The following is a 15727-nucleotide window of genomic DNA, read 5'->3' as shown; positions in this document are numbered from 1 at the left end:
CACAGAGATAAAGCTGAGAAAGCAGAGAAAACACCAACATGGGATCCTATATTGGGGGGAGGAAGAGGATGGACTGCATGAGAAGTAGTATACACTCACCGGCCACTTTATTAGGTACACCTGTTCAACTGCTTGTTAACGCAAATATCTAATGGTGTGGGGGATATTTTCTTGGCACACTTTGGGCCTCTTAGTACCAATTGAGCATTGTTTAAACGCCACAGCCTACCTGAGTATTGTTGCTGACCATGTCCATCCCTTTATGACCACAGTGTACCCATCTTTTGATGGCTACTTCCAGCAGGATAACGTGCCATGTCACAAAGGTCAGAAATCATCTCAAACTGGTTTCTTGAACATGACAATGAGTTTACTGTACTCCAATGGCCTCCACAGTCACCAGATCTCAATCCAATAGAGCACCTTTGGGATGTGGTGGAACGGGAGATTCGTATCATGGATGTGCAGCCGACAAATCTGCAGCAATGATGCTATCATGTCAATATGGACCAAAATCTCTGAGGAATGTTTCCAGCACCTTGTTGAATCTATGCAACAAAGAATTAAGGCAGTTCTGAAGGCAAAAGGGGGTCCAACCTGGTACTAGCAAGGTGAACCTAATAAAGTGGCCGGTGAGTGTATGTGTATGGATGGGTCCACAAGAATAAGGCTTCTATAGGCTCCACTGCCTCTATACATAGACATAGACAGTCTAAACCCAATCTGTTCTGACTATGATAAAGTCCTTATCTCCTCCCCAGCTATCTGTTGAATAACACACAGAGAGCTGGTGCTCTCCCTCATTATCAGCTCCTCAGCCCGCTGACGAATGCAGGACATCAGGGCCCGTGATAATGGTCAATGCATCTGATCGGCAGCCATTGGCACTATCCCACATTCCTCCAAACACTATGCCAAGAAATACTGAAAGAGAGCAGAGAGGTTGCCTTTATTCAGAGCCTGCTGGTGGATGATACTACTGCAGAGCGTCCACGTGACTCCCACTCCAAACAGCATGGCAAATGACAGCCTCACCAAGCTGGCAACATGACAGACATCGCGACAATTACAAAGGAAAAAAGAGAAACTGGAACAGGGGGAAGGTTGGTTGGGTGTGTGTGTGTGTGTGTGTGTGTGTGTGTGTGTGTGTGTGTGTGTGTGTGCGTGTGTGTTTGTGCACAGGAGCAAGAGTCAGTCAGTGTGAAATCAGTCCCAGAAGCACCTCAGGCTCCCCAGGCCCAGAGCTAGCGGGCCAGGCCAGCTGGCTGCTCTCTCCTCCCAGCCAGGCGGCACGTCACTCGGGCATCAGTCAGGCCCACAGCCCTGGAACTGACATCTGGAGGTTATCATTCTGACTGAACAGGAGGCAACACTAAACAGGAATATTTCCATGACACAATATCACTATGTGCTCATTTCCTATCCTCCATTCATATTTGAAGAGAATTTCATTTAATCTCTCTAATGTTTAGTTCTTTTGAGCTGAACTATTTCTCCATTCTTCTCCCACGCTGGTTCTCTCAAATTAACATATCTGACTGATCAGAGCACTAGGCTGTGGTAAAAAAAATATGTTCTTCGAGTCAAAATAGAGATGGTGTAGGCAAGAAAATTGGAGACGAGTAGAAAAACAAGCTCTCACTTCACACATCTACAGTATAGAGAAATCATAACAACCCAGACTACCCTTATGACCTTCCTACCCCTATACTACCCACCCAGTGACCAGTGAGCCCCTGGATCCAAGCTCCCCTCCATGCTGCTGGCCTCTACTCGAATCTAACAGAAACAGGTGACGCTGCCTGTGGAGGGGTGGGAGGGTGGGGGGGGGGGGGGTGGGGGGGCGGGGTGCATTCAAATCAAATACGCACTAACACCCGCTCCACCATCAGGCTCACAGAGTACTGGTGCATAACTGATGAGTAGCCTCTAAGCTGCAGGAAAACTGCAGGCCAGGCAGCGCGGCATGAAATCAGCAGGGGGGGACGCATAGAGAAGCTCTACCTGTGTGAGGCACGATAGCCTGAGTCAATAAAGAGCAGCAGTGAAGGGCTTCAAAGCCAAAGTGACTCTACAGTACATCCACCCAGGGGAGGCTGGTGGAGGTAGAACAGGCGGAGCACAGGCTCATTGTCATGCACGGAATGGCATGGAGGAACAGAACCAAACTTTCAAAAATAAAGGTTACTAATCTGTACTTGCTGGGCCAAAATGTAAATTCTGGGCCAAAATGTACAGACAAGCAAGCATAAAAACAATCTACTGCACATAGTGCAAGTACATAGATTTATAAAAGGCCACACTGAGCACTGACTGTAGCAGCAGTACAGTAATCCGAGAAGGGATAAACCAAACCTACAATTAATTGAACATAATAATGGAACAGTAATGAATCCCTATACATGTCAACTAGGCTGACACTGGTAATTCACTGCCTATCTTAAAATCACCTCTTGGGGAAGACAACCTGTCGGTTGGTTTAGTACCTTTTAAACTGTGCTGTTGGGATAATGTACCATTGTTGATTATGTTGTGTTGACTTGTGGTTAGGTAACGTGATTATTTCACCCTCTGTCTCTTAACACTATTGATTCTCAGATGAGAGAGGTGCTCAAATGACACATTTCACAGGCAACGTTATCTGAGGGAGGGAGGGAGGTAGGGAGGGAGGGAGGGAGGGAGGGGACATTAGGATGGCCAGGAATGGGAGGACAGGACAGCACTCTCAGGCCACATCAGCATGTCCCCTGAGCCTGCTCCTGTCTGCACTGCTGTCTGTCACACTGGAGGAGGGAATGCCACTGTGCCAACGGGAAGGACATCCTGCTTTCTACTACCTCTCAGCAAACACGCTGCTTGCTTTTGCAAGGCCTGTGTTTAAAGAGGACTGGACTGTATGTGTCATTGGCAAACACACATCAAAGGGGGCACAACATATATCATGGCCTCAAGGGGTGTAAATGGTTAAGAAGTGTGAAGTTGGAGCAGTCGGGCTCTGACCACTGAACCCTTTTTTGGTTTCTGAAAACATTTAATTTTCATTTCTTTAAGCTGTGTTGGGAGATTTCCTTATCCCAAACCACACATTCCCATAATTTCATTTTTCATGGCTACACATTTAATAAAAGAATTCCAATTACTTATTACAACTTTCCTATAGGGCATAACCCCGAAATCAGCTCCTAACAAAAAAAATCCACGCCACAGCCTATTTGTATCAGAAAATAAGTGTCAGAACAGTAATAAATTGTAAGTATTTTCCAGTAGGGGAAAACATCTCCATTTAAAACATGTAACATGTTTTCAAATTTCCATTTGATTGCTAAAACATAATTATTTCTTGTTCTATTATTGAATCTCTCTCTTGCTTTCACAGTGTGGGAAAATAATTACATGGCACTAGCACATCACCTGGTTCTTGCCAGACTCTGCCAGAGTGGAACATTAGCTCAATCAATGTCAATTATTTCATGGTCTCCATTATTGTGCTGCGAGTGGGCAGAATTGTAATCCCAGCTCTGCAATTGCTTTACATAATTCTTGGACTTTTCTATGATTAGAAACATGATGGAAGTGGGCATTAAGCCCTTCAACATGTTATATCTGAAAAATAGTAAAGGCTGTTTCCTTAGCAACTTATACAGTACCTGCTAGGATTGAAACCACTAGGACCAGTGGCTATTTGATTGAAGTTTGTGAGGGTCATGAATATGATCTCAGGTGAGAGGCAGTTAGAGTTGTGTTTTTAATTATCAAATAGATAATTAAAAACAGGGGGGAGGGGGGGTGCTTTTCTGTGTGTGTGTGTGTGTGTGTGTGTGTGTGTGTGTGTGTGTGTGGACCTAGAGAGTAAAAAAATGGATTTTAACATTACCTGACTCATAGGCAGGGCAGGAGGGTGTCCAGCTAGGGCCAGTTTGACGGTGGTCTCCCAGATGTGGGGGTCGTGAGCTCCCTGGGCAGTCACCATGAACTGGACTGGTTCAGACAGGTTGGCCACCTCCTGTTCAGCATAGACTGAGCCGTCAGGCCGCACGCTGAAGTTAGGGTCACTACTGATGAAGCCCACCGCCTTGCTGTGCTGGCAGTCCTGAAACTTCACTAGAGAAAAAGAGAGAGAGGAGACAAACACAGTTAGTGAGGTAGAGAGCAGTGAGATTTTGATCATGGTCTGACAAATCTATCTATATTTGACAGGCTTAGATTTTCCACCTTCCGCATGACAGATCTTTTTCCTGTCTCTTGTCGCTTGAGGTGGAAATAACTTTGAATCTGCTCTAAAACCCAAAACAGAGACACTGAAATATCAGTATTTTTTTCCAAAATAGCTGCATGAAAATATCTGTATCTTCTTGCATTCTCGAGGGAAGGCAGGGAGAGTGGCTAAGCCACATTAGTCCAGTAGATTGTGAAACTCTCTATCTGGCTCAATCAAGTTTCCCCTCTGACATTCTGCCTCGCACACAGAACACAACCTTAAATGACATTTGGGGTCTTCCGCCTGAGTGAGACAATGAGAGAGACACAGAGCTTTGTGGAGAATATCACAATCACACAATCTACTCTACTCTACTCTCCCCCTCCAGAGGGGTGTCGTTTGGGCAGGACGGGAGCGCTGTGGCTGTCAGTGGTCTTTCCGCTCCATAGACAATCGCTGGGTTTGGAGATCACGCATACCTCGTGATCTGAGCTGACAGCCAGCAAGAGAGATGGGGAGGAGAGAAAGAGAGGGGAGATGGGGGGAGAGAGATAGAGAAACACACACACACACACACACACACACACGCACACACACACACACACACACACACACACACACACACACACACACACACACACGCGTTGTGCTCACCCCCACCCCCACGCCCTGATCCTCTTCTCCTCCTGGTTAAAAAAGGCTCTGCACTGATCTTATCTCTCATTCACACTCCTAGCACTGATAACAAGACAAATTGATTTCATAAATCACTTTTGGAACAGATCGCCTGTTATGAGGCAGACGAGGTGTGATTTTTCAAAATCCAGCGTGAAGAATTCTGCACAACAAGCTTTTTATCAAGCCATCTATCCAATTTATCGCTCAGCTTCCTGTCAAAAGATGCACCAAACAACAAACTAATAAAGCATGAGATCCTTTCAACAACTGCTGAAAACATTGAGCAAATTAGCCTGCTGTTTCACCCGGAGAGTAATTGCACGGATAATGGAGGAATGGCAAACATAATTTTGACAATGTGTGCATCAATCTTGACAGACAAACACCATCCAACGTAGCCCTGCAGAGCACAGTGAGTCTGTGCTGCATGGAGAAAATGAGAACCAACAAGTCAAATGCTTAAGTGTTGACTATTTCATTACTAATATGTTCAAGCAAAATCACTAAGCTTGGAGATCAAGTGCCAACTTGCCCACAGTGTGTAACATCCCTCAACAGAGATATGGTTTAATTGTCCAAAGATTCAAGGCAGTGCCAGCTGAGAGCAGGCACTATTATGCAAATGACTTCAATTCGCTTTAACTGAACAGGCTAATTGCTGTCACTTAAGCGGGTCTCTTGCGGTGTGGCTTAGGGAGGCAATGCAAAGCTTAAGGGTGTGTGCCCTGAGGCTGTGTGTGTGTGTGTGTGTGCGTGCGTGCGTGCGTGCGTGCGTGCGTGCGTGCGTACGTGCGTGCGTGCGTGCGTGCGTGCGTGTGTGTGTGTGTGTGTGCATGTGTTATGTGAATTCTTGTGCGACTTATAATACATTACATTTGTCTAAATAAGTGAATCATATATCTATCAGTCATCATCAGAAAAAGTAATCTATGCTAGGACCAGGGGCTATTGGCAGTCAAAATGCTAGAAGAAGGAAGAATTAAAAAAAAAAAAATATATATATATTTACAGGAGAAAAACTTGTACAGGGGGGTAGTGGGGATGAAGAGGTCTGGGGGACAGTTAAGATGTAGCCTGAAGAGATAGGACTTCAATCTACGGCGGAAGATAGGTAGTGACAGCAGTGGGAAGCTCGTTCCACCAGCAGGGCGCCAGGACAGTGAAAAGCCGTGACCGAGTAGCATGGCTTCTGCATCCATGTAGAGACGGTGGTACCAGGCGGCCAGCTGAGGTGGAAGAGCAGAGTGATCGGGCAGGGGTTCGGGGGCTGAGCTCCTGTGCATCCCGGTGACAGCGGGGTGGTTGGCATGGGAACACATGCGTGGCACCATGTCACTGTGGTGTATCATTGTGACAGGCGGCCTTTGATTCTCTGTGAGGGCATGGGGCCAGTTCCCAGTCCCTGTGTTTATCTAAGCCCACCTGCTGACACACCAGGTGGCTTGGAAACGAGGTAGAGTACACCATGTTTACTGACACATCCACTTACCGTAGCATCAATATACTAATGTATGTTACTGTACATTGAGTTAGGACGGAAATAATCCATGTAAAGTGTAACACATTAAGATTGACTCACTTGGGAGAGATACAGTAGAGAGAGAGAGAGAGAGAGAGAGAGAGAAAGAGGAATAAGACATTGTTAGTAAGAGAGATGATCTGTCAGTGCCAGAGAGACGCAAATGTGTTTGTGGCCAAACCAAGCCGAGCCTAGCCAAGCCTAGGTGTGAATTGAGCTGCTGCCAGGTCTGCTGCCATCCCTTCCCCGGCGCTGCGCTCCCCTCCACAATGAATGAAGACAGGGGACTCAAGTGTTTGTTTTCTAAGCAGGCGGCCCTGAAGGTCAGTGAGCCCAGCTCTCTACAACAGGGGGCCTCGTAGCTTTTATTAAAAAGCCTACAGTCCCCCCAGGTGTAATCATTGCCTCCGGCCCCACTATATCACTCTGCCTGTTAATCTGAGCAGGGCTAGTTAAATAAGAGACAGAGCTAGAGGACTTAATGTGAACCTAAGGGCCATGGCCTTGCTGGGCATGTGTAAAGACAGCCAAATGGAAGATATATACTGCATGTACACATACAAAAGCCAGTCACCCTGCCAGGCTCGGTTTCTCTCAGTGTACGGCGTCGACGGTGATGTCCTCATCTGTCTACCCAGTTGACTGACTTTGCTGTTACTGTTCTCCTGTGGTACGCGTATGAGTATACTGTACAAGGGCATGGTTTCTATCCTCCAAAAGTCATGGTCTGGAGCTTGTGTTTTTGTGTACAGTGTTGTATGTGTCCATGTAAAGCGGTCAAGTGCATTCAGACATTTAACTTTGTCTACAATGCAGTACATGCAGTGTGTACATGCATCCTTGTCTCGGTGTGTACTGTATGAGTGTGTGTGTGTGATTGCGTGTATGTACTGTACCTGCATGCCTGTGTGCGCGTATACCTGTTGTGCCTGTGTGTGTGTGTGTGTGTGTGTGTGTGTGTGTGTGTGTACGTACACCTGTGTGCACCCTGGCCTCACATACACTACGAAAGTTGGCAGGGTATTGAGGCTCGGTGCTGCGAGGGCCAAGTCATTCTGCTCTGCTGCTCTGGCTGTGCTGTGCCGTCTGTGTGTGTGTGTGTGTGTGTGTGTGTGTGTGTGTGTGTGTGTGTGTATGAGTGTGTGTGCCTTCACCAGTACAGAACATTGTGTCTGACACAGAGGCCAGGAGAACAACACAAAGACAGGGCAGGACAGAGGGAGCAGGCAGCCATGACCTCCCCAAATCCCCCTCTGACCTCCAGTGCAGTCTGTCACCATTGACAATGGCATTCACGCTTGGTGGAGCCTAGCGAGCCGCTCTATGCCACAATGCAACATCGTCATGCTCTTTCCAACTGATAGACTCGACAGGACCCTGGAGGTCAGGAAACTTCCCCTGTATGGGATATTACATGTCCATAATGTAAATGGCAGGTACTAACACTGCACAAGGCTGCTGTTGTGTGCACTCACCAGAACGCCACCTATCTCCTCTCTCTTCCTCTTCCTCTCGCCACCACATTCTTCTATCTATAGATATATTATATATTATATATAATCTCTCCCCCTTTCCCCCTACCTCACCCTCTCTCCTCCCCTCTCTTCTTCTATATTACTCTCCCCTCTTCCTCTCCCTCTCTTGCCTACAGTACCCTTAATTCCCTATGCCACATGTTCCTACCACTGTCTCCCTTCTCCTCCCCTCTCCTTTCCCCCTCTCTACCTTCTCATTTCCTAGACCACTGCTCCCTAGCTCGCTCCCCACCTCTCTTTCCCCCTTTTTTTGTCCTTCTGTCCTGCTCCCTACAGACTGACTGTCACAGACTCACAGCTTCTCAGACAGGTCCTAGAAGCAAGACAACAGCCACAGATGTATATTTGCCCTGGATCTATCAGAAACAAAGGCATTGGCAAACTCTCTTCACACCCACCCACTCACTCCCAGACAGGGCTATTTCCACTTCCAAGTAGCTGAGGGACCCACAGAGGAATCACAACAGACATCACACATCTCTCCCAGTGAGGTCCTACCATAGTCCTGACTCGCTGGCCACAGTAGGTCAAGTTTACACAAAATGGACGCTGCGACACCACACAGCCACAGTTATAATTTAGTAAACTGTGGCTTGGTGGCAGGAAGGTACTGTAGTGAAGAAAAGGCTTGTGTGAAGCACCAGAATGTGCTCCTTTTGTTAGGCCTGTGTTTATCTCTATGGTTGTGCTGTGCTAAGTAAACATTTCGACTGCCACCCCACCGTTTCCCTCAAACCAACAGGCCAATCAGCACCTCCCCCTCAATTTGCAAATAACAGTGTTTCACTTGGGCTGAGAAGGAGGGAGAAAGGGAACAACACAGAGGCTGCTGCCCAGTAAATCAGCATACATTAGTGTGTTTAGTGTGACTGGGAGGGCGGAGGGAGAGGTTAACACTATGAAGCTTGATGTTGGGAGATCTGTGTGAATTTTGAGGGAAAGTGTATGGCTGGATTTTCTTGTTCTGGCATTTGTTGTTCTGGCAAGTTCTGGCATTTTCTTGTGTTTGATGACAGCGTTAGCTGCATTATATATATATCTTGAACCATTTTGTAGTGCAGAGTACACAAACCATCTGAATTTACATAGAGTACAGTATAAATCAAGTCCTGCTGTTCAACGTTACTTTTCTGAAAAGGCTTTTTTGTTGCACAGTTGAAAATGTGTTCCTCTGGTTGCCGTGTCGTCGGTTTTAACTGAAGCCCACACATTTCCTTCTGACAGCTCTGCCCATGACAAAGAACCAACTGTGACTCCAGAATGTCGACAAGAGTTCGCTGATATGTGTTTGTGTGTGTGTATGTGTGTATGTGTGTGTGTGTGTGTGTGTGTGTGAGTGTGTGTGTGTGTGTGTGTGTGTGTGTGTACAGTATGTGTGCATGTAAGTGTGTGTACAGTATATGTGTGTGTGGCTAGGCGAGCATGCTATTGTTATGGGTAATGTATGTGATTGCATTTGTGTGTATAGGTGCCTGTGTGTGTTTGTGTGTGTGTGTGTGTGTGTGTGTGTGTATGTGTGTGTGTGTGTGAGTGTGAAAGAGAGAGAGAGAAAAAAAGAGAGAAATAGCTGTCTACCTGCATTTGTGTGCGTCAGCGCTCATGTTTCACTTTAACAGCTCGTGCTTGTTATCTGTGACCGGTGTACTTACAGGCTGAACAAGGGCTTGTCACATCGTTACTGTGCTGTCACACCCTGAGCCACCCCCACCCCCACCCCCCCCTCCCACCCTCTCTCTCTCTCTCTCTCTCCAAGTAGCAGAGTCAATCCATACCCAAGCCTTCCTGTCAACAGTGCCTCTAATAGAAAAGCAATGGAACATAGAGACCTGTCAGAATGTATAGAACATCTAGGTAGGCTATTCACAGTATTGTACTATATAGAGAATTGTGGGTGAGCTTATTTGGAGAGGTGCTGCAAATCCACATGTTTTTTTTTCTTTTTAACATTGTGCCACCTTCTCTGAGTCTCAGGTGTGACATAGCGCCTATGAAGCTTCATGCCTCTTGGGTACATCCTCTCACAGCATTGTGAATCAGTGTCTCGCCACAGCAGAGCCAGTTGAGCCTGCGCTGTCCTGTCAGACAGCGTTTTCACTGCGCCCGTGGGGAGGGTGGTAAAGCCCTGCAGATCTCCAGTCCTGCGTCTTATCTCGGCATTAGTCCCCTCTCGTGGGTATGGCGGGAGGAAGCCGGAGAGAAGGAAGGGAATAGAGGAGATAAAGAACGAGTGCAGGAGCAAAGCAGAGCGGATGCAATTAAAAGACTGGGTCACAGATCACAGTGCGAGGCGTCAGTGTGATTAATACACCTACATTCAGCCCAGGGAGCTTTCTCTGTGTGTGTGTGTGTGTGTGTGTGTGTGTGTGTGTGTGTGTGTGTGTGTGTGTGTGTGTGTGTGTCTGTGTGTGTGAATCGGTTGTCTCTTATGCGCAAACCACAGCTAGGGGGTGCCAGTGTGTCTCCTGGGATTGAAACACACGCTATCCTTCAGGTGCACTACTGTCATTTTCAAGGTTATGCTCATAACTAGTGATCACCCTTATTCAACCCAACAGTTCTAAAAAATGATCTGCTCCTACCTAATCTATCATCAAGCTATGAAAAATCCAACGTGAACAAGATATGGCTCTGGGTCCGGCCCTCCCACGATTACTGATTCACTTCAGATCTAACAGTAAATTCAATACACGGCTTCACAAACTTCCCTTAAATTTCCAACTGTGCCAAGTGGTTCCGTTAGATGTAGGAAATGCATCAATGCGGTAAACAAGCCCCCCCCAAAGAAATCTTCTGATGAGACTAGGAGTCTCTGGAGAGCCTTATCTTATGAGACGCTCTCCCCCTCTGACACGCTGTATACCGGACAAACATATCAACTGATATTTTATTCCTTTCATCTGGCTCCCACTCAGGAGACCTTGCCTCCAAGGCTTCCCCTTTCGATTCAGCTCGCATAGGGAAGGGCCTGCTTTATCACAGCAATATCTTTTTTAAGGAGACGGAGCAGAGAGAACTGCCTCAAGGCTATACACTGTCTGTTATCTCACAGTACAATATAATCATTTCATATAGCCTACAGCTATGGGACGTGGTACGACCACAGCTGGGGCAAATGACCCCAGAGCTCCTCCACTAAAGTGAGCCAGGGTGGTGATCAGGGGGGAAACAGCCTGGGAGATGCTGGCCTGGAAGATATCTATGGTATTCACTCAACCATATATAATGACTGTCATCTATGGTGCAAACAACCATCAATGTGATGATCCTTCTCTAAACCTAAGATACAGATGAACTGTGTACCAATACGTACAGGCATCATTCAGCTTTAAATTGTTATCAAGATGATGGCAACGTTGCAAAAGAAGACCAACGTGCATGAGGGAATGTGACAGACTGGGATTTGAACCTGGGTCTCCTGCATAGAAGACATTCGCCTTGGCCCACTGACAAATGTCTTCAGGATCTCAGGCACGGTTACTACTTACGGAGAAAGTGGTTCCAAACCACCACTATAAGAAGACATCAGTAAGCTTGTAGGTATAATATCATATAGTCCTTGTCTCCGGTGTTTATTGCAAGAGTTCTTCACTGGGTATTTTTAGCCATGTCTTGATTACCCTGGAGGCAGGCCTTAATAAATACTAATAGACTCAAAATGGGCTCTTCTTCTTCCCTTTTACTCAGAAGGTAATCAGCTTTTAATTTCTCTCTCTCTCTCTCTCTCTCTCTCTCTCTCTCTCTTTTTTCCTTCTCTCATTATTTGCATAAAAGTGTTTTCCTGATGTCCCTGGTGATTGTTTAGCTGCTGTGTTCAGCATTTTAGACTTAAGCCTTACAAATATACACTTAGAGAAAACTAAGTACATACAGTACAGTATACAGTGCTGCTTGGAAGTATATGAACCCGTTGTGCAATTATAGATCTTTATAGATTATGAGCAGGACTAACGCACGCAAGGCTGCTGGTCCTGATGGGATCCCCGGACGCGTCCTCAGGGCCTGCGCTGTGCAGCTGACTAAGGTTTGGACTGACATATTCAACCTGTCCCTAGCCCAAGCAGCTGTCCCCGCGTGCTTCAAAACCACCTCCATCGTGCCGGTGCCAAAACACTCCACTGCAACGAGCTTAAATGACTTCCGACCAGTGGCACTCACGCCCATCATCATGAAGTGCTTCGAGAGGCTGGTCTTAGCTCAACTCAAGACCTGCCTACCACCCACACTGGACCCCTTTCAATTCGCCTACCGGCAGAACAGGAGTACAGAGGATGCCATTTCAACGGCACTTCACTCCGCCCTGTCCCACCTCGACAAGACTAACTCTTATGTGAGAATGCTGTTTATTGACTTCAGCTCAGCATTCAACACCATCATCCCCTCCAAACTGATCTCCAAACTCAGGCAACTGGGCATCAACCCCTCCCTCTGCAACTGGATTCTAGACTTCTTGACCAACAGGCCGCAGTCTGTTAGGCTTCACAACCACACCTCCTCAACCCTCACCCTGAACACCGGCGTTCCACAAGGCTGTGTGCTGAGCCCCCTCCTTTACTCCCTCTTCACCTACGACTGCACACCTGTACATGGCTCAAACACCATTGTTAAGTTTGCAGACGACACAACGGTGATCGGTCTCATCAGCAACAACGATGAGTCGGCCTACAGGGAGGAGGTCCAGCACCTAACAGTGTGGTGCAACGACAATAACCTGGCTCTCAACACCAAGAAGACCAAAGAACTCATTGTGGACTTCAGGAAGTCTAAAGCTGGCGCACACACCCCCATCCTCATCAACGGGACTGAGGTGGAGCGAGTCACCAGCTTCAAGTTTCTGGGTGTCCACATCTCTGAGGACCTCTCCTGGACCCTCAACACCTCCACCCTGATAAAGAAGGCTCACCAGCGTCTCTTCTTCCTGAGGAGACTAAAGAAGGTCCATCTATCTCCTCAGATCCTGGTGAACTTCTACCGCTGCACCATCGAGAGTATCCTTACCTACTGTGTCACAGTATGGTATGGCAACTGCTCGGCATCGGACCGGAAAGCACTGCAGAGGGTGGTGAAAACTGCCCAACGCATCACCGGTTCCTCACTCCCCTCCATCGAGGCTGTCCAGGGCAAACGATGCCTGCGTAAGGCACGCAGCATCGTCAAGGACATCTCTCACCCCAACCATAGACTTTTCACCCCACTCCCCTCCGGGAGGCGCTACAGGTCTCTCCGCACCCGAACCAGTAGGTTCAGAGGCAGCTTCTTCCCTGCGGCTGTCACCCTGCTGAACTCGAACACTACACCTACCTGACAACCTACTACCCCCGCAACCCCCACCCCCCCCCCCCACCCGGACAATTGCACTATTGCACTATACTCCCCTCCCCTTCTCTTACTCAATACCACTGCTCTTCTGTACATACCTGTTCATACTGTTCATAATGCACATAATGCACATATCCTATATTTTCTTTAATACTACTGCACATACTGTACATACTTGTTTATACTGTTTATACGGCATTCCATATTTATATTTTATTCTGCATCTACCTCATGTTACTGTTAATACATATATACTGCTAGACTGCATTACCCATACAGCTCATATGCTGCTACACTGCTCATACTGTAACTATTTATTCTGCTATAATGCTACTGCTACTCACATACTGCTATACTGCACTGCTATATTATACTGCTTATATTATACTATATTATACTGCACTACTACTGATCATATATTGCACTACCTGTAAATACTGTTCATTGCACTTTCTGCTATTTTGCACTTCTGGTTAGACGCTAACTGCATTTCGTTGTCTCTGTACTTGTACTCTGCACAATGACAATAAAGTTGAATCTAATCTAATCTAATCTTATTTAATCAGAACCAGTCTTTTTATATCTGACATAACAGGTTTATATTTACCAATTCCATATGTTGGTTTAGAGGAAATCATGCGTGTAGTAGAAAAACAAAATAATAAAGAAATTAGTTCAGGTGCAAAAATAAGTGAACCCCAAGTTGCATTGGTTAAATCAAGTAGGTAAGTAGAATCAGGTGGGTAAATAATTGGGTACCAAATGAACCAATCAAAGGAGAGATCTTTAGGAAAGAGTTTGGGCGGGATTCTAATAAATAGAGATAAGAAACCTGGTCAGTTTGTATTACCCATACAGGTGAATGCAAAACACACCATGCCGAGAGGAAAGGAGATCTCAGAAGACAAGGAAGGGAAGAGAGGATAGTGAGAGCACATCAGTCTGGGGAAGGCTATACAATCATCTCTACAAGACTTGAGCTCCATCAGTCCACTGTTAGGCAAATCATTTACAAATGGAGAGCATTTTACATGACAGCATCTCGGCCTAGAAGTGGACGCCCTTCCAAAATATCCCCAAGAGCCACAAGACCGCCTGGACAAGCCTCAAAACAGATAGAGACTGATTAGTGGCTATATGAGACTTTTACTCCAAGTTATCGCTGCTAATGGAGGTGCCACAAGCTATTGACTGAAGAGGTTCACATATTTTTGCACCCATGAAATCTGAGTTTTTGTTAAATAAACCACTTTCGTTAAATAAACAATGAAAATATATCATATTTTTTTGTTTGTGTCCTTTATTTGGAATGTCTTTATTACAAATTGGGGTTTAGATAAAGATTTTATAAGTTCATTTTAATATTTTCTACAAAAATAATGACCATCCCTGTAGGGTTCACAAACTTTCAAGCAGCACTATATGTAGTTCCTCACAAATACTATTAGAATGCAAACAATTACCCAGGGCAATTTCAATATTCAGGTAACTACCGTGTAAATACATTGGTTTTAGAGCCATGGTAATACAAAGTGTTAGCCAATAACCTCACACACATTCAGCAGGGGAGTGACAATCACCAATAATTCTACAGTGAAAAGAAAAGACTGCGTGTACTTGCTGACCACTACACTAGGTAGTAGGTTGAGTACCTGAGGAGCCAAATATCTGCTGCATCCTGCCTGTCTTTGAGTGGAGTAATCAAGCCCTGCAGGCAGACAGTCATGGCTAGCTAGATCATGGCTCCTAAAACCAGTGATTAGACTTAAGACGGATCCCTTCATTATCTGTCCCTCTCATCCATTTCTCTCTAATCCTCTCTCTACTCTGGGTCCTCCGGGGCAAGAGATAGGCCTGGGCCAACCATTAGTCTCCTCTAGACCTATTGACTAACAGGAGAGTCATTTGTATTCTGCCTTGGAGGAGATCAAGGCCATCCGAGAAGAAGTCAGGCACAGCAAATGGAAGACTGGAGTTTGATATCTATCTGTAATTGCCTCCATTGTTTTTTTCATCTTTGTTTCAGAATGGAAATGATGTTATGGCATCCAAAGAGTGATATATCAATTTGTGTTCTGTTGTTCTCTCCTCAGTGACAGTCTATCTGATCTGGGAGACAGTGACACTTGGGCAAATTGATGTCTTAGTAATTGTTCTCTCAGATTCACACGTCCTTTAGTCATTTGAAGGTTCTAGTTGGCCAAAATAAAGGTCATTCTATGGATTTGTCATATCAGAATAATTGTTGTCATTATCGTTGTCATTACAGTATCTTGGCAAATGTGCACTCACCAGTGCATTCTATAAACAGGCACAGAATTAGGTTTGGTTCCCTCTAGAGAGCCAAGCCCACGGGCAACCATTAAATCTGACAACATACAGTACCACAAATATACAGCGGGTATAGATACAGTGTTGTGAGCTGGGTGCTGATATTGCCATTATAAGCATAGTTGCTTCTCTAACCAGTGCTATTAAGCA

General features: G+C 46.0%; 1 protein-coding gene across 1 annotated transcript in view; it reads right to left on the bottom strand.

Moving 5' to 3' along the window:
* The window catches only part of cdh4 (cadherin 4, type 1, R-cadherin (retinal)), a gene marked incomplete at both ends in the record, with an annotated part of 140795 nt that overhangs the window by 41343 nt on the left and 83725 nt on the right, over positions 1-15727 (bottom strand). The window contains one exon of the mRNA XM_083668394.1: positions 3875-4101. Within this exon, the coding sequence (XP_083524520.1) occupies positions 3875-4101 (227 nt within the window). The remainder of the gene's footprint in view (positions 1-3874; positions 4102-15727) is intronic.

The sequence above is a fragment of the Argentina silus genome, assembly GCF_951799395.1.
Source record: "Argentina silus genome assembly, chromosome: 4".
In the NCBI taxonomy this organism is placed as follows: domain Eukaryota; kingdom Metazoa; phylum Chordata; class Actinopteri; order Argentiniformes; family Argentinidae; genus Argentina; species Argentina silus.
The sequence above is the reverse complement of the archived record's forward strand: the minus strand, read 5'-3'. Positions and strand labels throughout refer to the sequence as shown.